The following is a 27,407-nucleotide window of genomic DNA, read 5'->3' as shown; positions in this document are numbered from 1 at the left end:
ATAGTCATTAGAATTGATACTGTTCTGTTATCAGGGAAACGGATCCAGAAATGTATGTATGTATGTTTGCATATATGGATGTACATGTTCATGTATGTATGTGTATGTACATATGTATCTATGTGTGTACACACATATACATATGCACATACATACACACACATGTGCATATATGCATACACTTCTGAATTCGATCCTGATAACAGAACAGCATTAAATTTAATTCAAAAAACAGAATAAAAATACTTGAAATATTTAAAACTAAACATTTAAGTTTTAAAGTTACATTATGATTTTTGGCAGACTTGAGAAAATGGAAAATCACTGTTTATTTTTTCAGCAAATTCTGGCAAATTTTTATTTATTTCCCCATTTAGTTTACAAGACACTAAAAATTCTTTCACAGTATGCAGTTATTGCAGGAACTAAACACAGATACCAAACTATTTTTTTAATATTAATACATTTATTAACAGCACTTTCCGCTATTTGCTACTTGGTGGTTCAGATCTTTTTTTTTTCGGGGAAGGGAATTAATGTTACTTCATCAGAAAGATGATCCATATTAAAATTCAGCTTTTCTGTTAGCTTTGAATAACTTTGAATTTGAATAACAGAATTTCTGGTATGTTGGAAATAAATTATTTAACAACTTACAATTTGCCAAAATGTACAATTTTCATCAAAGTGTTATAAAAAGTTATTGCTAGAGAAAGAATTAACATAGTCTTCAATAATCTTTAAGATTCTGCATTAACTAATTTTTTGAAATGTTGATGAGCTTTATTAAGTTGGTCTCAATATTGAAAATATCTATACCTAAATTTTTTCGTCTCTAGTTCTTCCACCTCCGAGCTGAATATCAGCATTAAATGTTGCGAGAACAATGAATATGTTTCAGTACTGTTGTGATTTCTACAGGATTATCCTCAGTCAGAGGAAGTTTGAATAATTGTTTAGAATAATCAGTTGGTCTATTTAAGAAAAAAATGAGAATTTATGGAATTTTTAATTTAGAAATACAGGGTATTTGGCATTTCTGCTGAGCTCAAAAAGAAGGACAAGGTCAAGAAAGATGATCAAAAGACTATCCTTTCAAAAAAAAAAAAAAATTACTAGCAACCTAGTTACACAACATATAATAAAATCATACACAATAATAACTTGACAATTCAATCAGCAACATAATTTTAAAAAAGAATTAACATTAAAAAAATAATACAAATATGTTACCTAGTCCAAATATTTATTCAGAAATTTAGTCTTTTGCATAAATGGGTTATCAGGAAAATTTCATAAAATAAAAAACTTTTATAATACTTATTAAAACTATCTATCTAACACTTTTTAAAGAAAAAATTGTAAACAGTTAAAATTCTGAAAACCAAACCACTCTTTAATGATTAAACCATATTCCAAAGATTTCTTAGTCAACATTAACATTGCAACATAACATTAATAACACAACATTCAATACGAAATATTGTTAACTGTCTTTTTTTCAAAAAGCCTAAAACACTCAGATTTCCTGTTGTATAAATAGTGCCTATTATAATCGACAAGTATGCAAATCAATCTATGGACAATTTGGGATTAAAAACTTTTATAAACTTAATTATTACATTAATTTATTAATCCCTCACATAAAGCGGGATAGAATATCATTTATCTCAATTGTGCTAACCGATTGTTGTGTTGAGTATAGCTATCCTGTATTTTACATTACCCTGTAAAACTCTAATACATGAACAAAATTATACATACTTGATCAGTGTAGTTTGAAAAATGATGAGGCACATGTGTTTTGCATCGCAAGTGACCGATGGGCTCCTCGTGCAATCGCTGAGAGAGCAGCAGATCGGCATTCTACAATCACAGCATAACATCATTATAGAATACATTCAGATCTTTATGATACAATTTATTTGCATACTTGAATGTAAATGGATTACTTTAGAAAATGAAAACATTCCCTACTTTGTACTGAAAAAGAAAATTTTATAGAAACACATTGGTTCAGTCCACATGTTTTAAAATTTATTAAAAAAAAAAAGGAAATACTTAGACGCAAAATGTAGTATTAAGAAGTCTCTAATTTCGTAAGCTAATAAAATCCAAATTAAATAAAATATGAAAATTTTCTCTTGCTTGGAAGTAAATGTAATGCCATTTTACATGAAAAGCATGTTTTTCATTTAAATAAAACATCACTCAGGTGGTGGTCTCCATATTTTAAGCACTGACTGAGTTTTCTTGATAGTTATCCAAGATTTTATGAGTAATTTTGGACATAATGCCAACAAATTCCTGTAGCACTATCTTCTTCAGAGCTTTCAAAATTGGATATCCAACAATAAATGGTTCTTTTGTTGAAAATAGTGTCTCGGCAGTCAAGTAAATTGTACGTAAAAAGCACGCTGTATTGCCATTACATCTTGTCAGCAAATTGCAGTTGTGAATAAACTGCTCTACAACGAAAGCATGATGTTCTCCTATCCAAGCTAAGGTCTATTCTGAAATGGCATGTATGTAACTTTAGGACAGTGTCATGACCGATGTTTGTGAGTTCTTTTCTTACATTATTCGGCATCAAACATCAAATAAACTATTGTTTTTTAAATGTTTTTATTCAGAGTAATAATACAGCACAACAACCTTTCATGTATCTTACAAAACTGTTCTAAAGATCTTTTGTTTCATTTTTAAAGCATTCAGCATATTCCACGTGATCCATTTTGAAGTACAATGTATATATTAATTGTAATCATTTTGCGTGGTCTGTTTTACTGTTTTTACCCTGCACTTCGCTGGCATTGGCATCCTCGTTCTTCATAGAGGTCGCCAATGCCTCACACCTCCCCATTCAAGTGGGTGCTCAAACCATGTGTAAAAAAAAAGTACTTTAATTGAAATCGACTAGAGGAAAAAATTACCAAAAAAAATTTTTTTTAATTAATCATGTATGAATACAAACATAAGACTTAATTATTTGCCATCAGCTATAAGAATTTCATCAATAGTCAATCCAAAGTCATTTGGTACTACCTAACTTCTTATATTTGAATCTGACAGACATATCACTATTTATATCTTCATAATCTAATCTATAGCATTCATCCAAATAGTCATCAAACGTTTTGCCATCCGGATTAAAAACTGGTTTAGGTTTAGAAATTACTTTAGCAAATAAGGATTTCTTTCTAAACTTTATCCTGCCTGTATGAGTTAACTCAATCATTTCTTTCTCACACTCTGATTTAGAATAACTTTTAAAATTTGTAACTTCAACACCTGATGTTTTAGAAGTCCTTTCTTCAAGCTGTTCTTCATTGAACTCATCACTTTTACCTGGTCCAATCCAGTGGTTCCAATCTTCAAGTTCCTCATCAAATGGAAATTTTGGATATTCTTCTTCTTGAATAGCATATTAATCATCATTAAAAAGCTCTTTCGTTTTCTGAGCATGTTTTTCAGGATTAAAATCTCAATATCATCTTTATTAAGGTTCAATTCATCTTGGCCAGGCCTGTTCTTTACTCTTTAAAGCTTTCAAACATTTCAGTTCTTCTCTTTCCTGCTCTTTCTTCTTAATTTTCCTTTCAATGTGTTCTTCATGCTCTTTTTTTTTTTTTTTTTTCTTTTATTATCAACACATCTGACAGAATCTTTAATCATCTTTGGATATTGTTTAATGAATTTTGAATCTGGCTCTTCAAATCGGAAATTGCACTTAAGGTTCAAACAATTCATGCTTTTTCATGGTCACTCAGCACTGCAATGTCTGTTTCTTCATAAGTCGGAATCTCATCATTTTTATACTTTCCTTTACACTTCTTATCGACAATAAAATCTCTAAAAAATTTCTTATTCTCATCCAGGTTTGGATCATCCCTAAACTTCTTCAAAAGGACATTTCTTTCTTAACAGCTTTTGGTACTTTTTTTTCCCTTGACCTTTCAAACATTTTAAATCATCAGCCTCTTTACCTTCCTCTTTTTTCTCAGTTTTCTGATGGACTTTCAGTAAAACCCTTGCAACATCCTCTTCATCAGAACTAACAGGACTATTTTCATGAGACCATTGTATTTCATCAACATTCAGAACATTAACGCAACTTTCAAAATTACTTTTAGATGCAATCAGTCCATTATAAGCCCTAAAACTTAATAGTAAATAATGTAATAGATTATCAACTGTAGCACACACAACTGTAACAAATGAGTACACTATATTTGGTTACAAACTCATCATTAAATTTACATTTATTAAAGGTGCATAAACCTTCTGTCCAAATGCAGATTTTAATATAATGCTTCCACATGGTCTTTTACAATACTCTGGTACAACAGTATTCTTTATAATACTGATCTGAGTGGGAGTATCAATGGCAACATTTAATACTTTATTATAATATTCTTACTTGTACCATAAGTAAAGAATCAAAATGACTATTAATTTTGTTAGACCTGTCCTTCAAACTCATTAAAGCATCATCTAATATATTTGCTGTAAGTAAATAATTTTCGGCTTTACTACATTGTTTATTGATTTCCAAATTTTACTTTCCAGAATAACATAAAGATGTATGATGAGATATACTGCATATTTCACAACAAATTTTTACTCTGCAATCTTTTGCCATATTCCTCTTGATGAAGCATTTCTAACACTGGTCCTACCTATCTAGATTTCTCTTTTCGAACCCATGTCAATTTCTGTATAATTTACTACCTTGTGGGTTAGTGAATCACAAAGTAAACATGCTTTAGACACTGATGATACAGTGTACGGATTCTCACTAGTCAGTTGTTTGTATTTGCCTCGCTGCTGATGACGATCTACATCTATTTGTAATGACTTGTTGGGGTTAAACTGCAACTTTTGACTTTGTATAGCCATTCTAACATCTGCATTAAATGCATTTGCTCTCTCACTAGTCAGTTGTTTGTATTCACCTCACTGCTGATGACAATCTACATCTATTCGTAATGGCTTGTTGGGGTTAAACTGCAACTTTTGACTTTCTATTGCCATTCTATCATCTGAATTAAATGTATTTGCTCTTTCTTGAGCTTGCAATTCTTTTATTAGAAATTCTAGAAATTTGTTTATATCAAAACATGTCTCATTATCATTCCTGCAACTATTTTCGAATTCTAAATCTACTGGAATAACTCTAAATAAAACTGGGGTACTTTTCCGTTTTGCCAGCGCAAGCAATAAAGTCGCCAGTAATTGTACAACCGATGCCAAACGAAATTTCCTCGCTGGTAACCTTTTACTTTTACATTTTTAAAACAAGTCGCAGCCATTTCTTATCAGATTGATTGTTTCTTTCAATACTGGCATACAATTACATAAAATTTTTACCAGATAGTTCAATTTTATGCCCTATGGCCATTCGTGGGTGGTAATTAAGTCAATTAGGATGCAATCAAACTGCTCACTCGATGGCAAAAACGTAGTAAAGGCAAGGGTTCATCAAGTCTAATGAAAATGCACTAGCGAAGTAGCACTGTGGTTTTAATTTCTGAACAAGATATTCATACGAATTAAAATAATTCTTGCATTTAAAATTGTATTCCAAATTAAGATATAATTTGAAATTAATGTAGATAATTATATTGAGAGAATTAGATTTTTGTAGCGTGTTTTACGTGAGATGAGATCACTTGGAGTCACATGATAATATGAACTGGCGAATCAGGATGTTGTGCGATTAAAGCATAGTAAATTCTTAAATTAATGTTGTTTTACAAATTTATTATCTTTATTTATTGGCTTTTTTACAAAACTTTAAATGACATTAAAATGTTCATACCTTCAAAATAAAAAATTCTTAGAACTAACATTTGTCAACACTCTTTATGCGTATACTGTATGTTTTTGCAAATAAAGTCTACTTGGCAAGCTTTGCACCGGTGAAACGGAAAATTACCAAAACTGGGATTAACGCATTGTTATAAATTTTGGGATTAACATTTAAAGAAGAAAGACTTTGAACCTGAATTTTTATAGCATCATATAATTTTCTTAATTTTAGAATGTCACTTGATCGGTAAATGGGAGGGAGGTTAGGAGTTTCTGCATATGTGCATTTATGATAACATTACGTTTTCCAAATCTAGTATTTAAAATTTGTACTGCTACATCTTAATTTCCTTCAGATCTTGAAAAGCCTTCTATAGCACTGATGGCAATTCCACTTAAGTAAAATTTGAAGTAATTAAATTTTTCTACTCTCAAAAAGCAATATTACTGTGTATCGCAATTTTGAATGAATTCCGAAAACTTATCCATTGACTGACATGACCATAAAATTTAGAAATCTCTAATTTGAAAAGATAAACATGATGATTTTCACTGTTATATTCAGTTGACCTAATACTCGAATTTGTTTTGTGTTGTTCGAGACTAGATTTTAAATATCTATTTATTCTAGATTTACATAAAATTAATTTATCCTTATAATTCATATAACTTTCAATTTCCATTTCAAGTTTCTTTTCATCATCTATAAAAGAAACAATGTCTTCACCTAAATTACACAGTACTTTTTCTTTTTCAATTAATACTACTAAAGAATCTTCTAGTAAATTTTCAAAGGCAATATTATCATGTATTGTAATTTTGAATGAATTCCAAAAACTTATCCATTGACTGACATGACCATAAAATTTAGAAATCTCTAATTTAGGAAGATGAACATGATTATTTTCACTGTTGTATTCAGTTGACTTAATATCTGACTTTGTTTTGTGTTGTTTCAGACTAGATTTAAAATATCTATTTAATCTAGATTTACTTAAAATTATTATATCCTTATAAATCAGAGACTTTTCAATTTCTGTTCTAAGTTTCTTTTCATCATGTATTAAAGATACAATTTTTTCATCTAAAAATCACAGTTCTTTTTCTTTTTCAATTAATAATGCTAAAGAATCTTCTAGCAAATTTGTAAAGGCAATATTATCATGTATCACAATTTTGAATGAATTCCAAAAACTTATCCATTAACTGACATGATCATAAAATTTAGAAATCTCTAATTTAGGAAGATGAACATGATGATTCCCACTGTTATATTCAGTTAACCTAATATCAGAGTTTGTTTTGTGTTGTTCCAGACTAGATTTTAAATATCTATTTATTCTAGATTTACATAAAATTATTTTATCGTTATAATTCAGAGAACTTTCAATTTCTGTTTCAAGTTTCTTTTCATAATCTATTAAAGATATAATTTCTTCATCTAAATTATACAGTTCTTGTTCCTTTTCAATCAATGCTGCCAAAGAATCTTCTAGTAAATCTTCAGTTTCACTATTACTTTTTTTATATCGCCATCTACTTTGTTTACAATGTTAGTTATTGATGATCTGAAAGCTCCTCGCTTTTTAATAAGCATTTTTATTTTATCAATTTTGACATAAACAATGTAAAATTCTTACCTCTAGAAGTCTTCAGATATGCACTTTACAATCTGATTCAATAACCTTACGACGCCATTATTCTAATATTTCACTTTTTTGACATGAATGTATCTTGAACGATGATTACGTGTTCTTTTCTTAGCTTATTCGGTGTCAAACATCAAATAAACTATTGCTTTTAAAATGTTTTTATTCAGAGTAATACAGTACAACAACTATATTGTTCATGTATCTTACAAAACTTTTCTAAAGATTTTTTTTTTATTTTTAAATCATTCAGCGCGTTCCGTGTGATTTGTTTTGAAGTACAATATATATAATAATTGTAATAATTTCATGTGTTCCGTTTTACTATTTTTCCCCTGCATTTCACTAGCGTTGGTGTCCTTGTTCTTCATAAAAGGCACCAGAGCCTCACAGACAGTATGCTAATCATTGCTGTAACCCCTCCCAAATCACAGCTATGTTACTCCCAAACAGACAGCTCTTTGTACCACATTCAGTTTTATATTATTGGCTGTGAAAGTTCACTATTACCGAGCCATAAAAGTTGGCGTAGATCCTGCCAAATTTTTGCCTGTCATTCCTGTGGAATTCTAATGGAACTAACACCTCCTTATTTAATAAGCAATAACAGTCAATAATCAGCCAGTTTCATTTTGGCACTTCATCAGAAAGCTTTCATTAGTTTCCACGATTTCAATAGGCCTTCCAATTTAATCAGAAGCTCTGTTTAGAACAATATGAGTTCAATAATTCCTGCAAGTGATTGTTCCAATCTACTGCTGCTTTATTTGCCCTATTTACCTGATCATACGTCCATTAATACACATTTTTGTTCATGGTAGGATAAGTTTGAAAATAATCCACTGTCTGCTGTTCTACAAAAGGAATGATTTTTTTTTTTAATTTTTATTATTATTATTCAAAATGCAAGGACAGAAATATAGCAACAGCAATAGCAGTTAATTTACATTTTAGTTCATAAAAACAAAGTTTAGCTTTTCGAAAATCAATAGGGTGATATCAAACGAAAGTGAAGGTGTTACAAGTGTGTTATTGCATCAACTGCCTGTAACTGGTGCTAAACTGCACTACTTGGAGCATTTCATGGTCAATGGAATAATACATAAATAACAAAAATGAGTATCAACAAAATTTTTTAAAAAGTACAATAAAAAAAATATTTGGTAATAGTGAAACATTTTATTTCTTACACATAAAATAATATTTACATTTGGAAGTATTAAAAATAAATCCATTCATGAATGTTGTATTCATATAGGACAATCAACAACAAGTATAAAAGACCTTACTTTTTAATCCAGTGATGGAATTTACTGTTACTTAAAATACATAACTTAGTATTTAAAATATTTTATTTCCTTATATTCTTTAATGATCTAAATATTATTTTAAAATTCTTCTTCCTTAGTGACTCAACAGCCCATGACAGGCCTTTAAAATTTCATTTCAGGATGTTCTATTTTTGACTTCTTTGATGGTCTTCCAATTAATGACCTGCAGTTACACAAGTCTCTCTCCAGACAGTCTGTCCATCTGTGTTTCAGTCTCCCTCTCTTTCAAGTGCCTATTGGCTTGTATGTGAATATTATTTTGGTAGCTTTGATTCTATTCCGATTAGGTGACCAGCCCAATCTCTGGATGTTGATAAAATTTAAGATGTCTAATACCTGTACTTTTTGCATTTTATGTATTGGTTCTTCACTAGATGTCATCTACCTGAGTACCTCCAACAAAACTTCTCAAAAATGATTGCAAATATTTACTTTATCCTTTCCACTCAATGTCCAGGTTCCAGCTCCATATGCCAAAACAGGTCTAATTAAACATATATAAATTGTCAGTTTAGTTTTCTTTGATAAAATTAATTTATTTCAGGTATTTCTTTAAACCAAAGAAGCATCTGTTAATATAAGTTACTCTATTATGAATTTCAGGAGAGATACTGTTCTCTGTATTTATTACAGCGCTAAGATATGTGACATAACTTCTTTAAAATTAGACAACTATAATTCTAAGAAATGAAATGTTTAAAAGTCTAAAAAGCTTTATGATTTATATGGTTAAAGAATTTGTATTTCAATAAATTGATGATATATATTAGCAAATGCATAAAATACCACATTATTGCAAGAAAGTTTTAATTATGCCTGGAAATTGCCCTTTTGTGGAAAAAATAAAATATGCAACAAAATAATCCTGAATGCATCCACAATTTCTGTTTACCATTGACTGAAATTCATCTAGTGAGATATACACAGAGCAGCAACAGCATTCTTCGGCATTATTTGACACATACCACCAGATATGACATTTAAACCTTTTTGGATAAATGCATGAAAACAGTTAAAATACTTAAAAAAAATAACCTGCATCTAGTGCTTGAAAAATTACTTCCGAGTTGTCTAGTAGGCACCGCTTAATGTGATGACATTTATCCATGGTTATTTTAATAACATTAACCAAATATTAACTTTAAATGGTGAGAAAAAATATCCTTCAAAACAGCAATGGAATTCAACTCACTTAATACAAATAAAACAAGAAACACATAAATAAATCTTTCACAGACATAGAAAAATGGAAAAAATTTATTTATGAATTGTTCACAACATTATTAGAAATTATCTGACTACAGCTATATTCTAAATTTAATAATTGGAGGGCACCCCTCATTCATTGAAAGAAAACATGCAAATATAAATTGTAAAAGCAGACCAAAAAAAAAAAAAAAAAAAAAAAAAGCAAACTGAGTTTACTGTAGATCTTTCCAGAGAATTTATTTTAAGGAGTATGGAAAAAAAATTATGCAAAATTTTTTTGTCTTGAAAAACAGCGATTTGTGTTTGATTATCCAAAAAATTGTTAGAGTTATTCAAAATCTAAGCCAAACTAAGATTTAATTTAAAATTAGAGAAAACAACAACCTTGGTTTTGGGCCCAGATTTAAAATGAAACTCTATCAATTTTGAGAGCAAATAGATACAGGTCCCTGTTCCTTAGCAGAAGAAAAAAAAAATCTGCTTTTTTCCCTTCTCTCTTGATCCAAACTAAGATTGTTCCCTCCTCCTTAGTTTTAAACAGTTAACTAAAATCAAAAGCTATTTGGGAACAAACTTAATTTGGTAATATATTTAGTAAATGAGAGATCTGTAATATTTGTGACATTTTTCTGATACTCAGCAATTTTATAATCAATTTTGACTATATCTGTTGACTTAACTTCAGTAAATAATTTTCCCAATAATACTTTGATAACATTAACTAAAATAACATTCTAATATTGTACACTGGTCGACATTGAAAATGCAACACCAAGAAGGAGTGGTCAGAAATATATGCAAATTTTAAAGTAGATGCATGTCACTGAGTTATGCGAATGTTCTGAAATGCGCAGCTCTCCGATGCACGTGAAGTAAGATATAAGAGAAGGAATGTGCAAAATGGGCAATATTCGTGTCGTTATTTCTGCCAGATGAATTATCAAAGAAAATTGGTTTTTGTCCCGGAGGATACATGTAATAGGAGAGAATGCCAGGCCGCCATCAACGAAGGCACTTCCAGCAGGTAGACGATTTTACAAGGGGTATGGTGATCGGAGTGAGAAGGGCGGGTTGGTCCTTATGTCAAATTGCAGCTGATACCCACATGGATGCGAGCACGGTGCATCGGCTATGGCGAACATGTTTTGAACAAGGAAATGTGGGAAGAAGGAGGGGTTCAGGTGCAGCCAGAGTGACATCAGCACGTGTGGATCGACGCATCCGCCGACAAGCTGTGCCGGTCCTGCAAGTCACTTGTACCGCAATTCTGCAGCATGTGCAAGATACCCTGGGTGTTCCTGTGTCGACCATACCATTCCCCATTGATTGGTTGAACGTGGCCTGCACTCATGCCATCCATTAAGAAGACTGCCATTGACCCCACAACATAGACACCAACGTTTAGAATGATGCCGGACTGGAGCTATGTGGATGACAGAATGGCGAAACGTCGTGTTCTCAGAAGAGTCACGCTTCTGTTCTGTCACGTGACTGTGGCCGCTTACGTGTGTGGCATTGACGTGGAGACAGATCTAATCCGGCAGTAACTGTGGAATGCCCCACTGTGCGACAACGTGGCACAATTCGAGAACATATGCAAATGATAACATTAACATCAAGTGCCTTTATTGCAACAGTTTTTTGTCTGCAACTACCATTTTACAATAACGGCTTACAACATAATAAAGATACAAAATGCAGTGCCATCTAATGAATTGAACTGCAAACTTCCCATTTACATAATAAAACACATTAAAAAATACATTACATATTATGTTATAGCAAATATAAATTGACTAAAATCAATTTTTTTGATAATTATTTCTTTCCGATCACTTTACAGTATACTTTACTTTCTAAAATATAATATATATATATATATATATATATAATCTTTAACTTACAGCATGTGAAATAGATACACAGCATGTTTTTTATTTAACTATTTAAAATCAAGCAGGTAAAAAATAAAGTATGCAAGGTTTCAAAAGATTGCATAGTTTTTAGTATACATTTTAGTAACTGAAATACTCACTTCTGTGTATATTCTAATGTAACCTGATGAAAAACCAACTATTATACAAGTCCAATCTGGACCTCCTTGCTGGCTCCTAAAATTATAATAAATAAAAAATAAAATAAATGCCTCACACAACATACAATGTTATTTTAAATTTAAAAATTAACAGTTATGCTAACAATATTCCAAACTTTTCATTTCTGTATTTTGCATACCAAACAAAAAGTAGTTACCCAAGATACTATATCAACATTTTGCACTTTATCATGAATTTAGAACTGCTTGCTTGTTACAAAAATCTACTGCTATCAAATTTTCAGTTGCAATAATTGCTGGAAAATGCAATTAACCTTAATTGTTTTTTAAACATATGTATGCATTTTTCTTTACTAATTTTTAGCAACATTTAATCTTAATCCTAACTTTAAATTAATACAGCATTCTTCCCATTTAGAAAATTTACAGCCAATCAAATCATAAAAGATTCAGTCTATTAGCACAAATCCTGAAATTTCTTGAAAGTCGATCCACAAAACCAACTGAAATTTAAAGAATACTTCAAGCAGTACATGAGGAAGAAAAGCGGTTTTTAGTCACAATAAAACACCTGAATGGTGCAAATGGTTTAAAAATGGTTGCATATCAGTGAAAGATAATGATTCTCATTTAAGTGACTCAAAGATTGTTGCAGTTGTTCAAATGAACTTTCAATAAATGTATAAGGCAATATCACATTCCTGGCTGTAGGCTTTAGTGACTGGTACCATAATTGTCTAACAATCCAAATGTCCATGATTCAAATCCCTGAAAAAGCATAGCTGCCAGTCCCTAAAAGACTGAATTATAATAAAGTGGACCTGAGTAACAAAAAATAATGGAATAAAAAATAATAAAATAATGGATTCATCACCGCTTAGATCTGGTAACTGGGACAATTTCTCCAATCAGTCAATAAGTAGGATAGATTATATGGAATTTCTGTGTTTTCCACTACAGTTTTTGCAATGTAACTCATGGTACAGCTAGCCACCACTTTAAACATCCACAGTTCGATTCCCAGCAAAAGCATGTAAATTTTTCACCTTTTTTTTTTATTAATATTTTTTTTTTTTTTTTAAATTCTAGCATCCTCTCTACAGTGGCATCCCACTAAAATAGCGTGGATGGTAATTTGTCACCGCCTTCATCTACCCAACTGGGTTTCTCCCCCCTCTTTGCCCAATTACCTTTTCATTGGAGGGAGAATGTAGAAAATTTCATCTTTCTTACTGCATTTTGTTACTGCATTGACTGTCCAACTAGCATCAGAAGATTTGGAGCTGAAATTCTTGAAAATGCATAGCTGCATTTTTATGTTCTTAGTGTCAAAAATAATCTAATAACTCTATGAGTGAGCCACATGAACCTTAAAGATGAACATATAAAAAAATCACACCACCTTGCAAATTAGATATATCTTTCTGTTAAAACTGTAACTGTTCATGAAAACCTAAAATTTGGGAAGATTTGTTTATGTAGGCTATTGAGACAGCTATCTATTTGTCTTTGACAAAGAAAGGAGATAGCAGTTTTGCATTAAAGAAATAACACTCTAACACTGTTTTCATGACTCAGCTGTCATCAGCAAGAAATATGGCAACAATAATTTTTTGGAAGGTTGTACAAAATTTTAAGCAAGCACATCTGCAGAAAACGCTATGGCTCATTTTTCTCAGACAAAGGTGGCATCACTCCCATCGATTTTCTATTTAGAAGCCTCAGCATCGAAACCAGTTATTACTGTCATTTCTCAAACCTGATGCCTGCTAGAACTGAGCCCTGCCTGATGCTTTTGAAGAGAAACAAAATCTGATTTGGCAACTAAAAGTGATGTCATAGCTTTCAATCAGAAAACAAGAGAAAGTGAGAGATTTTCATACGAAAATCAGGAATTTCCAAAATAATTTCGCTCGCCGCAACACTGACATTAGAAAAAACACCAAACAGAATTAAATTAATTTTATAATGCCTCAACTGGGTTGATGAACTATTTATAATGCAATTCTGATGTAAAGTATACTAGCATTTAATTCAACATTCTCAATTTTTATGTGTTTAGACTTATTTCATTTTGTAAGATTCTAATTCTTTTTACTGAGAAAATCCTAATAAAAAAAGGAAAGGTGTTATTTATCAAAAGTTTTTTAAATAGGATGGAAATAAACCTAACAATTAATGACCATACTACTGTGTGAATATTGAATAATGTAACATATGAGGCGTATTCGGAAACCAAGTACCATTTTGAAAAAAAAAAAAAAAAAAAAAAAAAAAAATAGTAAAACAATTTTTTCGAATCCAATTTTATTTTTACATGAAAATATATGTCTTAAACTATTTTTCAACATAGTTTCCGCCAATGATCAAACACTTGTCATAGCGGACGACCAGTTTTTGTATACCATCGTCAAAGAAACTTCCTGCCAGTTTCGATAACCACGACCCCACAGCATTTTTCGTGTCATCGTCAGATCCAAAGCGCTTGCCACCAAGCTCGCGCTTCATGTGCAGGAACAAACGATAGTCGGACAGTGCCAAGTCCGGGCTGTACGACGGGTGATCGAACTGCTCCCAATGAAACTGTCGAATTAACGATTGAGTGACACCAGCAGTATGGGCCGAGCATTGTCATGGAGCAACACAATTCCTTTACTGAGCATTCCTCTTCGTTTGTTTTGAATGGCACACCTTAGTTTTGTTAAAGTCTCACAATATCGCGCCGCTTTAATGGTTTCACCTCTGGGAAGAAATTCAGTAAGCAAAATGCCTTTCCTATCCCAGAAGACAGTGCACATGATTTTTTGTGATGACATTGTCACTTTGAACTTTTGTTTTTTCGGGGAATGAGTGTGTCTCCACTCCATCAATTGTTGTTTCGATTCTGGTGTGAAATGACACACCCAAATTTCATCACCTGTCACAATTTGGTTTAAAAAGTTTTCTCCCTCATCACTGTACCACGTGAGAAATGTCAGGGCACTACCAAGTTGCTTTGTTTTGTGAACATCAGTGAGCATTTTTGGAACCCATCGGGAACACAGTTTGCGATAATTCAAGCGGTCAGACACAATTTTGAACAAAACAGTATGTGAAATTTGTGGAAATGCCTCTGAAAGAGTTGTCATTGTGAAGCGTCTGTTCTCATGAATTGCTTCATCAACTTTCCTTACCAAATCATCGGTGACAACAGAAGGCCGACCACTCCGAGCCTCAGTGTGGACATTTGTTCGACCTGCATTAAACATTCTTGCCCACTTTCTCACCATTCCATCACTTATCGTGTATTCACCGTAAACTTCTGTCACTTGACGATAAATTTCAGCCGGTTTAACATTCTTCGCGTTCAAAAATTTAAGCACAGCACGAATCTCACAGTCAGCGGGAGAACTAATTGTCATGTGCACAGCAAACTGAAAACACAACATAGAGCAACCAAAATGGCGGCAATTGAAAGTCACTGAACAAGAAAGACTAGTGCGCATGCACGGGATGCCTACCACAGCGCTGCGACAGCGCTAGAATGAAACGGTACTTAGTTTCCGAATACGCTATGTATGTTGATGTACAACAAAACTAAACACATCAATACTAAATCTTCACAAATGGTTGCACAAATAACTACAACAGATTAAGAAAATACAGATCCAATAAAATTTAATGAGAGAAACTGCACTGAAAATCACTAGGAGTCAAGGAATGAAATTTAAATTGGAGATGGGAGGGACCTATAACATTCAAACAGGACCTATAACATAAGGGCAAAACTGTTGCAAAGCAGCTAAAACTTGTGAATTATTTTCCAATCAAACTGCTTTTAAGTAAAACACCAGATGCCAAAGACAACAGTTGTAACTCTGGTAACCCTATAGGAAGCTAGCACGTTTTCCATTCATTTGTTGTCTTGTATACTATCATACCTGCACTAGTCTTTTGTTTTGCCATTTTATAATTTCTGTGAACAATGAGTAGGAAGAGAAATACTTATATGACATATTTTAAACTACAGGTGATCCTGATTGACACAAATTCTAATAACAATACACCTGTCCAGCATTTCTCCATAAATGAAGAAGTTCAAGAATGGAGAAAATAGGGTGTAAATTTCCCCAATATCAGATTTTTCATGTTGGCAATGATGTATCAACTATCCTTATAAACAATTACAAAAATAAAACAATTCATTTTCATAAAATTAATATCTTACTTCATTTAACTTTTTTTTTTTCATGAACTTATGAAGTATAAGCTGAAAAAATAAAACTATGTGATAATTGCCAATGATCACTTGATAATACTGGATAATGGAAAAGTATCTACATTTTTTTTTTTTTTTTTGTGAGATTAGAGGATCCATATAAAAGCCAATTCAATTTAGCTTTAGAAAAAGTTCTAAAAATTCATGCCTTATTCATGAAAATATACCATATTTATATGTTCCTAGTTCTATTTATATTAAATAAGTTAAATTCCATTGTTATTTGGAAGGATATTTTTTCCTCATTGTTTAATGCAATCAAAATAGATGTGTATAAACAGGATTACATTAAGTGGTGCCTACAGTGCACTCTCAATAATAAAATAATAAAACTACCAAAAAACGTAAAATTTCTTTAAAACAGAATGCCGAATCTATTAAAAAAATTTTAACATTAGATCTCACCTTTTTTGGGAAGCCAATGGAAGACAAAGCACACTCGTAATATTTTCATCTCTAAAAAAACATAAATAAACTTCATATTGATCCATTATTATAGAAGCAGCAGTAATTAAAATATAGAAAATACATATAAATCTTTAAAAGCTATTATTTATAAAAAAAAAAAAAGATTTAAAAAAAAGGGGGGGGGATTTTTTTTCCAATGACAAAGCAAATACAAAAGTACAAACAAACAATAAAAGATGTATATAAAAGTTCTCCAGCATGCCAGTAAAGTGCCATTTTAGAGTTACCAAGAAGTGATGCACAATGATGGAGGCGGTCCCTAGCCAATGGATCTGTCAAATTACAGAGGGCAGACATGGTTCTAAAAGATTCCAATGAGATGAAGGTACTCTGCCCCGCAGTCATGAGCTGGAACTGGGCAACAGCTTCTTGCTGTGGACTGCTGGGGATTGCTAAGAGATCCTTAGTACTCCAATGCTTTAACTTTAATCTATCTTGAATTTGCAATTTAAAACTTTTTCCCATTATTTGTTTCATATAAAGTTTGAATAAAATGGAAAGATAATGCTAAAAATTTCATATGCAATAGTCTTCAGCTCTTTTCTGTAAGGCAGTCGGCCTATTTGTTCCCCAAAATACCACAATAGCTAGGTATCCACTGACAGACTACACTCATTTTTAAAACCAACCTCCATAAATAATACTAACATTGGAAGATTTCCTCCAACAAGGGCAAATTCAAAGAACTAGTGGCCTGTATTATAGCTTGCAAATCAGAAAAAATAACTCCTCTAGCAAATCTATCCTCAAAAGTCAATTAATATTTTACAGCAATTTGAACATCCTCCACCTCTCCATCCAAAGCTGTTTGAAATTCCCCACTGAAGTATAAGGGGAAAATAAGCTAGAAAAGATTCCTGAGACTGTAGTAATAAGATAATCATAAAAAAAGGCCATCTGTAAAAACCTGAAACCACTCTGATTTTGGATACATCACGTCAATAGTATCTAAAACATAACATTTCAAAACATCTGTAGAGTTGTTTATGTTGAAATGAGGTTTGTGAGAAAGACATAAATTTTAGTCAATCTATAATTTCAAGTGAGCTTGAAAGCTTTGTAAACCCTTGAAAATTATCTGGCATCTCAAAATTTCATCTGATGTTCAAGGCAAACTGAACAAAACCATTTCATGCTCTTAAATTTCCAGTGTTATTTAGATAATTAATCCAGTAATGATTTCCAGATATACGTACTAAATTTTTCATAAAGAATCAGAGCTTTTTCTTCAATGATAACTTTAACCTTTTGTTGCATCATGTCCACTCTAGTAGATAAAAGTTTAAATTTGTTTATTCTTCTGTAAATGCCTTAACAGATTCCATTCCTGTGTTTATTCATTCTATATTATTAGAACTTTCAACTGTTGATCATAGATGGCTGTATAGCATCACTAAGTAAAGCATTGCTATTTGGAAAATGGCTGCTAATTCTGTTTCGAAGTTAGTACAATTTATCACAGTAAACATTATATAATATTGCTTACATTTTTTTATATTGCCATTTTTTATTCATAATTAGTAATTTTAGACATTTTATTTTAAATGTCAGTTTGAGAAAATTGTGGAGTGAGTAGATAAAGATCTACCGAAAAGAGTGAAATGAAACCCAAATGTATTACTTATCAAGCCAAAACATCCCTGGAAATGTTTGTGTTTGGTAAGGAATTTCTAAAACATTTGACATTTGAATCCAATACATACAGGTTACAAAATCGTAGGAAAATGAATTCAATCACAATTGAAGAAATGGAGGTATTTGGGGGGATCTGTATGTACATGTCAGCAGCAGATTTACCATTTAGAAGATGGTAATGATCATTGCAAACAAGGCAGGAAATGATTTCAAATGCAATAACTGTAAATAGTTGGAAAGAGATTTGTACACATGTACGTATATGCATGCTGTCCACTGTAGTGAACAAACTGTAACAATTATTTAAAACGAAATTTGATATTATTATTATTATTATTATTATTATTACTAAGGTTATTTTAAGTAGAAAAAATACAAACATTTTCGTTCAACTTCTCTAGATTACTTGTATGCAACAAAGGGTTAATGAGTTTATTGTTTATCAACAAAAATATAGCACCAATCAGTGTTGATTTGGCAGTTCCACTAATGACCCTAACAGCTTGACTCTCTAAAAGTTCCAGTTTTCTTAAAACTTGTCACCTGAACAAACAAGTGGTTCACAACAGTAAATAAAGGCAGGATAAAAGTTTTATAAGTAGTGTTTAAAGTTGATCTATTATATCTCTAAAGGGATCCTCTTAGTCACTTTTAAAAAGTCACTCTGCTCAAAAAGTGAATTTAGATTGATTAAATATGAGACTTCCAAATTAAATTTATTATCAAAAGTCACCCCAAATAATTAAGCTTGCAGGTATGGGTAAGAACAACATTTCTGTACTTTAGGTCTGGGAGAAGCAGATGATGGTCCAGCGAAAAAGACCAGACGAGAATCTTCTCCAAAGTCATATTATTTTCAATGTGTCATTCAGATGGTATATCAAGAGCCTGATTATTTTCATTTCTATCAAGGCTTTCGAGCATATGCATCAAAATGACAAGATCATCCACAAAGAACAAATAACTGACATCTTTAATGGCCTTCAAGTCAGAAACTAAGTCATTGATATACATATTTAAACAATGTGCAACTTTCAACTGCACTCTCAGGCAGACCTGTTTACAGTTTGAAACATTTTGAGAAGATATTCCCTCCTCCAGTTCACCTGACCAAAAGTATTTATAAGAAGAAGACATCATTGCTAATTTTCTAAACCAAAATTACAAGAAAGTGCTGCTAAGATTAACAGTAATACAACAAACAGCATTGTCACATAATAGCACTATCAATTAGAACACAATATTACTCATTTTAAATACAAGCTGCTGGTTAAGAGTTATAATTACGGTGACCATATTTTTTCGGAGAAAATAAAGGACACTTGTAACGTGACATGAGGGGGGGGTTATGGTAATTTAAATTCGTGCTCAATAATTTTGTGTTAGGGGTGGGGGGTTGTGCGTTCGTGTGACGTCACAAATGTTAATTTGGGGTCTTCCAAGGTGTGATAAATTGTGACATGGGGATTGGGGATGGGGAGGGTCAAAATTATCCCAAATATTGCGATCATTTATGGACACCTCCTGATAAAAAAAAACTCCAAAAAACTTAGTAATTCAAAAGGTTTATTAAAACAATAGAAGCAGACATTAATATGTTCAACGAGTTTTAAATAATGTAATATGTAAATATTGGATATTAAATAATTTATTGCTCATACTTTCCAGATGTATGGATTTTTCGCAAAAGTGCCGGTTCACGCTTCAAAAAGTCGTGAAATTCAAGGCAATTCATTTCAAAGTTAAATTTTACAGCTATGCTGGCTTGTAATGTACTAAAAATTTCTCAAAATAAAGGACAATATGCTTATTTCAGGAAATAAATAAAGTTAGAGGACAGAGCCTTCAAATAAAGGACTGTCCTCTGATATAAAGGATGTCTGGTCATCGTAGTTATAATACTAATTACTAGCTGCAGCTATTATAAAAAAGAAGTACTATAGTTACTATAAAAAATAAAAATATATAATGATTGTTAGGAATCCAACTAATATTATTTCATGGCTTTGGCTAGTAATTAATAACAAAACAGATGAAATACATTTAATATTACTTTTATATCACTTTGTTTGTTAATCTATAACAGACATATTAAACTGGAAAGAAAAATTAAGTACCGTAATTTCCGGAAGAAAGGTCGCATCAGCGTAAACGCCGCACTCGAGAAAATTAGCGGGAAAAAAAATTACACAGAAACGCCGCAATAGATTAAATTGCGCGTGACATCGTCGTGGGCCATATAGATGCAAAAACTCAACCTAAGTCCTGATATATGACATACCAGTTAAGAAAAATGCATGAAATGAAACCATAACTCAAAAATAAATTAAAGGTAAGAAACGTATAACTTCTGTGCCGTTTAGAGACATTTTCAAAAATTTTCCGCTCCCTAATTAAAAACTATCTAACAAGCACTTGTACCCTAACTGATGGGATCTGTATTTGGCAGAATGCCAAGAAAAATCCATTCATGCTGAAGGGTAAATACGTCAGAGTTCGTTATTGCGAGGCAGGTGGAGTCGTGTCCGCCTTTGAAAAAAATTGCAGAAAAGGCAGGGGTGGAAAGAGGATGGGTCCTGGAAGATTCATGGAATGGCAGAGGAGGAAGACTATTCAAACTGATGAGAATGTTGATTTGAAAGGGGGAAGAATGTTATTGTTCTGAGATCTCGTTTAGGGTGAATAAGGCATGTTGGTCCATTCAAGGGAAAGAACGTAAACAAAATAATGTTCGCAAAAAGCAACCGAGTAGCCTTTTGTGTGGGAACAGCACCAATCTATGCACAATGACAAGGCCATCCAAACTATGTACAATGACCATCATAGGACATATTTTATTTTTAGTGCACCTAAACGCCGCATGGGTAGAAACGCCGCACCCGCTGAAAATTTAAGTTTTAAACACGTAAACGCTGCGGCGTTTCTTCCGGAAATTACGGTAGCTTATACATTGCCAAATGGCAACATAACAGCACATGAAAGATAAAAACTGCTTAATTTTGGAAGTGGCACACAATTCTTTTAAAATGATGAGTTCGTTGATTAAATCTGAAAGGTGATTAGACAAGACATTTCTTTTAAGACTGGCAAGACATTTTGTTTAACCTTCCAGCATGCGTGCGTCATATTTTTAAGACATCTGTTATTTTACCGTTTTGGGCACAAAAACGAACAAAATGAGTGAATATTGATAATGAATTTGTTAAAAAATAAAATATTAAGCTTATTATTGCAAAATATATATAATGTACCATTGAAATGAAATTATTGTTAAATGTTCATATTAGTCAGGTGGAAAGGCAATGATGTATTTCATTACAGAAATTTAAATTTTTTTATTTAATGACTATATTTTAAAATTCAAGCTAGTTTTAATACTCATCAAAGGCAAGTACAGATTAAAGCACTCACCTTGGTAGGAAAAAATGTAAGATTAGCATTAGTTACTTCTGTGCAGGAAATTTACTTCTTACTGGTTACAGAAACTAATTTTAAACTAACTTTAATTTTAATATTTTTATTTATTTATAAAAATAGAAATAAAAGAAAATAAAGATTAGTAATAATAGAAATAGAATACAGTAGAGTAAAAATAGAAAAACAGAATTCTCGTGATTCTTCAATGTTCGAAGTTCACATTGTATCTCATGCAAATAATTTTGGTAATAGAATGTCATTTGCACGTATATCTAACGCATATCTGGCATTTTATAGATGCTGATGATCTCTTTTTTTTCTCTGTCAACGCAAAATGCATGCTCTTCATTTTGATGAGGATTGCTCTGACACTTTATCAAAGGAGTAGCATAATTACGGCTTAGAAATGTTGAAATGGAAGGTAGTGTTTGGATTTTGAAGCGACAAATGAAAATGCTCTTCATAAGACTAATACATAAATTTTTCAGGAATATTCTTCGGAATGGTTCTGTGTTAGCTGGCTTGAGGTAGTGCAGTCTCTGTCTCTTGAGTATTTGCCTTTCAACAAACTTATATATTTATTTGTACATTCCAAAATTTCAATTTCATCAAACATATTTATATCAATGATTTTCAAAAATGATCCTATTTTATCCTCTATATCCTTGGCATGGTTTAGACCAGGTAACACTTTCACAATATTCATCTTTTTCGTCTTTGAGCAGTTTGCATACTTCTCTCTCTTTTCGCCACTTCGTATATTTATTCTTACCAACACAGAACATATCATCATCATTTCTTTTTTCTGTATGATTATTATCATCATCATCATCCAAAATATGTTGTTAAGATTCACTGTTGATATTATTTATCTCGATATTTTCCTCGCTCAAATTGCTATTGTTCTCACATCCAAAGGTTTTGTTATCTTCTTTTTTTTTTTTTTTTCATCAGATAACTCTGCTAGAATGCAAGCAAAATCAGCTGGCTAAGGCAATGTTTTCCCCACCATACCATCACCATGGAAACCGATACAAAAATTATCATCAAATTTAAAAAATTAAAATAATACATGCCATTTAATAACAAAAAATTACAAGATATTTGAGAAAAAAAATATTTTGCGAATTTTCACCCGCGACTATGTGCGTGTCATAACCTTTACGAAGGAGCTGCCACGCAGAACAAAAGCCCAGTTAAAAAAAAAAAAAATCATATGATTTCCTGTTGGCACATTCCATGATGTGGGGAAGGGTTGAAAGGAGGAACAGAAATCACCTTTAGACGTCTCAGCTATGATATACGAAAAATGTGCATTAAAAGCGGAATTTGTCGTAAACTTTGCACAAGGCACGCTTGCTAGAAGGTTAAATCATGGACTGGCAAGATATTTCTTTTAAATCGTTGAGTTTGTGTATGAAAATTTCAGTAAATTTTTAAAAATACATATATTAAATATAAAAACAAATTCAAAATTTGGGCTTCAAGATGCTCATTTTGGGTGAAAGACTATATGTGCAATTAGAATTTGGTGGATCTACTAGCTGTTGTTTTTCTGCAAAGCAAGGAACAAACATAAATATACACGTGCAAAAAAAAATAATGTCATTGTTTAATAATACAGAAAATACTGAAAAGGGATCAAAAATACATTTGAATACTGAATGAAACAGATTGTTCAATGTTCTTGTTCCAAAGCATTAAATTAAAGTAACATATTTCACTTTAATTCTTTTTACACTTTGTACTTGTTTTCAGTTAACTAACATATCACGAATTAATCAGTTATTTACTATATTACATCATATTAAACATGATATAATATGGTTATTAATTTATTAATTACTGTAACATTAAATATGGTATGACAGGTTTTACAGAAGACAAACTACTATGTAGTTGGTAAAAGATGTTTCATACACATTACAGCAAAGCAAATTCAATATTTTAAAAGTATAGTTAGAGGATGAGTAGTATATCAATGTTCTCAGAAAGTATAATTTCAAGCATAGATATTACTATAGAAACTGTTAGATATTTAATTTTGTTGTGTATATAGACCTAGCTTTGCCTCAGGAACCAAAAGTTTTTTTAATATTCATGTAGTTTTTCCCTTTCTTAATTCATTCAGAGAAAAAGCTCTTTAAAATTTTAATACAGATTCATCAAGACAGTGATACTACTAACAAAGGAAAATTCTTGAAAATTACAAATTACCTGCGAATGTCATGCCGAAACTTTTCTTTCTAACTGACAAATATGCTGGCCTAATATGAGAATCAACCTATGCAGTGAAACAAGAATGAACCAACATTCAATCTGAGATTTCATCAAGTCTGCTGCATATTCACCTTTTCTAATAATTCATAGATGATTCAAGAAGGAGTAGCAGAAATGACAGCAAGAATGAGCAAGATTCAAGTTACAAGAAATTAGAAATGAAGATATTCTTATTAGATATTATAATGCATGTAATTTTATGGCTATGAATTCTTATTGGAATGTAGGTTTCTTTTGAAAAAATAATATTGTGATAGTTACTTGTAGTTTATCCATGAATACTCTTCACCTGTTATATTCTTCTTCAACTGTATCCATTGGAAATCAAACCATTCACATAATTTCCCGCTCTCATTTTTTGGATGAGAAAATTATTTTCAAAAAGGGAGGAAATACATGAGAAAATAAGGTAAGTAAAAATTTATCAGTAAGTATATATTAGTGACAATGCATAACATTAGTAAAAAAGCCTCAATAACATTATTTAGAGAGGTATATATATATTTGTCTTGATAGACACTAGTTATCACCAGCAATATATGAATGCAATATCACCTAGATATTAATTTGCTTGTATATATTCACAAAATATGGCATTTTCCCCATTCAGCCATACCAAGCATTTCTGGCACCATATTAACATATTTTGGTGTACTTCTTTTCCCATGCCTTTGGCTGGATACTAGATGTTGCCCTAAAGATTCCCCCCCCTTTTTTTTTTTTTTTTTTTTTTTTTTTTAAATTAACCTTCCCTTTTTTTTACTAAATTTCCATTTGTTTCATCTTTGAAACTGTCTTATAAAGAAGAAACATGAAACAAGATACAGAAAAAAGGTACTTATTGTTTCTTAAATGATTAAATGAAATATTCAAAACTAAAATAAAAAATAACAGTAGCTAATAAATATAGCTACGGCTATATCCATACATCTGCAGTACATCTGCATAATGTACACTAATAATAATACACAATCACCCTTGTAGTTCGCCCTTCAGTAGAAAAATAACTTTCTCAGACATTCAATTACAATAGAATATGACTTACTTTTCTGCAGATAGGGTTCCTTCAAATGAAGGCACAAACTTCAATTTCATGTCACTTTCTTCAGAAGGATTCCATTTAGCTAAATATAGAATACATATTGAATAAAATCATCATTATAAAAACAACAAATGGTAATAAGTTATTGCAAATAACATTATCTTGAACATGATATACTCACAAGTTAAAAATACTGCATGCTGTCCATAGGCCAAGGCCAAAACATCGACTGCTGGAGACAAGGAAGATAAGCAGTCTTGCAGCCACGATTGATCCTCTCTTTTTAACTTTACGGCTTCAATGTTTTTATCTTCCACTTGTTCGTCAATGTCCCAGCCATTATTCCAGGCTTCAGCCGAATATTCATCTGCAGAATTTAACCAAATAAATAGAAAATTTTTGATGCACTACATGAATATTTTATGAAACACTGTTTTCAACTCAGAATTAAATATTGTGCTAATGTTTTCAAATTTGGTACTTAGGTATTTGTGCAACTACCTCAATGTGTTTTCATTCTTAATTCCTTGTAAAGGAATACTGTAAGGAAGTACTGTAATCGAGAAATATTTTGATTGTCAGATTTCAAAGGAAATATCCTTTTTACCATTCCTGAATCCATTTTACATGATGTTTCTACAGACAGAATAAAGAACAAATCTGGAACCTTTATTCCAAATCAGATTATAAAATGGATTTTTTTGTGACAACTGTACTTTCATATCTATGTATCTCACATAACTAAAAAATGATTAGTCATAGAATGCTGGAATTTTTTATATGGGACTGTTATAACATCCTGTTGTGCACGTCACCTTTTTATTGCAATTGGCAATATCAAAAGTATATATGTACATGTAAGATATATAATATGAAAGAAAACGTAAAAATATTTCTCAGGGTACCCCTTGGAGAAAATTGGCGATTTTTTGGCGCCATTCCTGTTTATGGCTGGTGGCAGAATTTAGGGAAGACGAAATTTCTGGAATTTAGAGAAGCACCAAAGAACAAAATTAAGGAATGACCAAAATTTTAGAATTTAAGGAAAGCAATGGGACTCAGGGTGGCAAAAATTTAGAACTTAAAGAGGCACTTGATAGCAGAATTTAGGACCTGCAGAGACTGCATCAGGTGGTAAGATATCGAGTGCCAGGCCTTGATAAGCTTTAAGTATATGAGAGTATTTATTTATTCAGAATTCAGATAAGCCTTAAGCATGAGCAAGAAATAGACATTAGTATAATAAATAACTAAATATAATTTAGGCTTAATTGTCTCAATGCACGATAGAAGCAAGACAACATTTAGTGCAACAACTTGCCTTTCATTGACAATCTCAAGATACATAGCCAATAATGTATAGCACATGCTATTAAGCTAGGCTAAAATTATACTTTACTAAGCGCAAGGAATTTTAGTTAATATAGCAGATTGCACTTTTCCTTAACTTTCTGATTTGATCCAGCTTATTTATTTTTCACAGGCTGTTATTATTAATGCAGTTTAATGAAAATTCAAGTTTGAACTTTTGATTATGTCAAAATAAGTTTTTGATTCTAGATCTGCAACAAGATCTACAAAGCGAAAGCATGTTTCGATGTCCATTAAACAAAAAGTGAAATTGCTACAAAAAATGGATAAAGGTATATCCACCTCAAAATTATGTGATGAGTATGGCATTTTAAAGTCAAATATATATGATATAAGAAAACAGAAAAGGGAACTTCTTGAATTTTTTATAGATTCCGAAGACCAGCTTGTAATGAATAACAAAAAAATTATTCGTTATACTTAAAGTGAAGATCATGACAAAGAGATGATTGAATGGGTGAGACAACGATGCAGCGAGGGCGTGCCATTAACTTGTCTAATGCTAATGGCTCAAGCCAAAATATTTGATGAAGAAATGAACTTAAAAACTGAGCACACATATTCGATAAGTTGGTTAACCAAATTTAAAAAATCACCATGGTATAAGGCAATTAAAAATTTCAGGTGGAAAAGCTTCAGCTGCTGAACTATTACTGGGTGAATTCATTGAACTTGTTAACCGCTTGCCTGATTATCCCGAGTTATCTCGGGTTCGTATAAATTGCAGTTAATTATTATCCCGGGAAAACTTGGGCGAAGCAGAATTTGTCAATGATGAAATGTTTTATCACGATGATGAATGTATCAGTATGATTTGTTTTATCATGGTTTTACTCAGCCTGGAGACAATGAAAGGAAATATTCAGCTTTGATTGGCAGT

At 31.6% G+C, this 27,407-nt stretch overlaps 1 protein-coding gene and 1 pseudogene across 2 annotated transcripts in view; both read right to left on the bottom strand.

The window, feature by feature from the left end:
- Rab3-GAP (Rab3 GTPase activating protein) overlaps positions 1-27,407 on the bottom strand; it is a 244,686-nt gene that overhangs the window by 205,667 nt on the left and 11,612 nt on the right. For both annotated transcript variants that reach the window (XM_085825301.1, XM_085825302.1), the window contains exons 2-6: positions 25,338-25,523; positions 25,160-25,238; positions 16,720-16,770; positions 12,036-12,111; positions 1,765-1,866 (exon numbers count right to left, since the gene is read on the bottom strand). In XM_085825301.1, coding sequence (XP_085681427.1) covers positions 1,765-1,866; positions 12,036-12,111; positions 16,720-16,770; positions 25,160-25,238; positions 25,338-25,523 — 494 coding nt within the window. The remainder of the gene's footprint in view (positions 1-1,764; positions 1,867-12,035; positions 12,112-16,719; positions 16,771-25,159; positions 25,239-25,337; positions 25,524-27,407) is intronic.
- Positions 3,427-3,503, bottom strand: LOC146995045 (small nucleolar RNA SNORD36; annotated as a pseudogene).

This window comes from Stegodyphus dumicola, chromosome 10, assembly GCF_044657685.1.
Source record: "Stegodyphus dumicola isolate Sdum_Otavi_A_Nest chromosome 10, ASM4465768v1".
Classification (NCBI taxonomy): Eukaryota; Metazoa; Arthropoda; class Arachnida; order Araneae; family Eresidae; genus Stegodyphus; species Stegodyphus dumicola.
The sequence above is the reverse complement of the archived record's forward strand: the minus strand, read 5'-3'. Positions and strand labels throughout refer to the sequence as shown.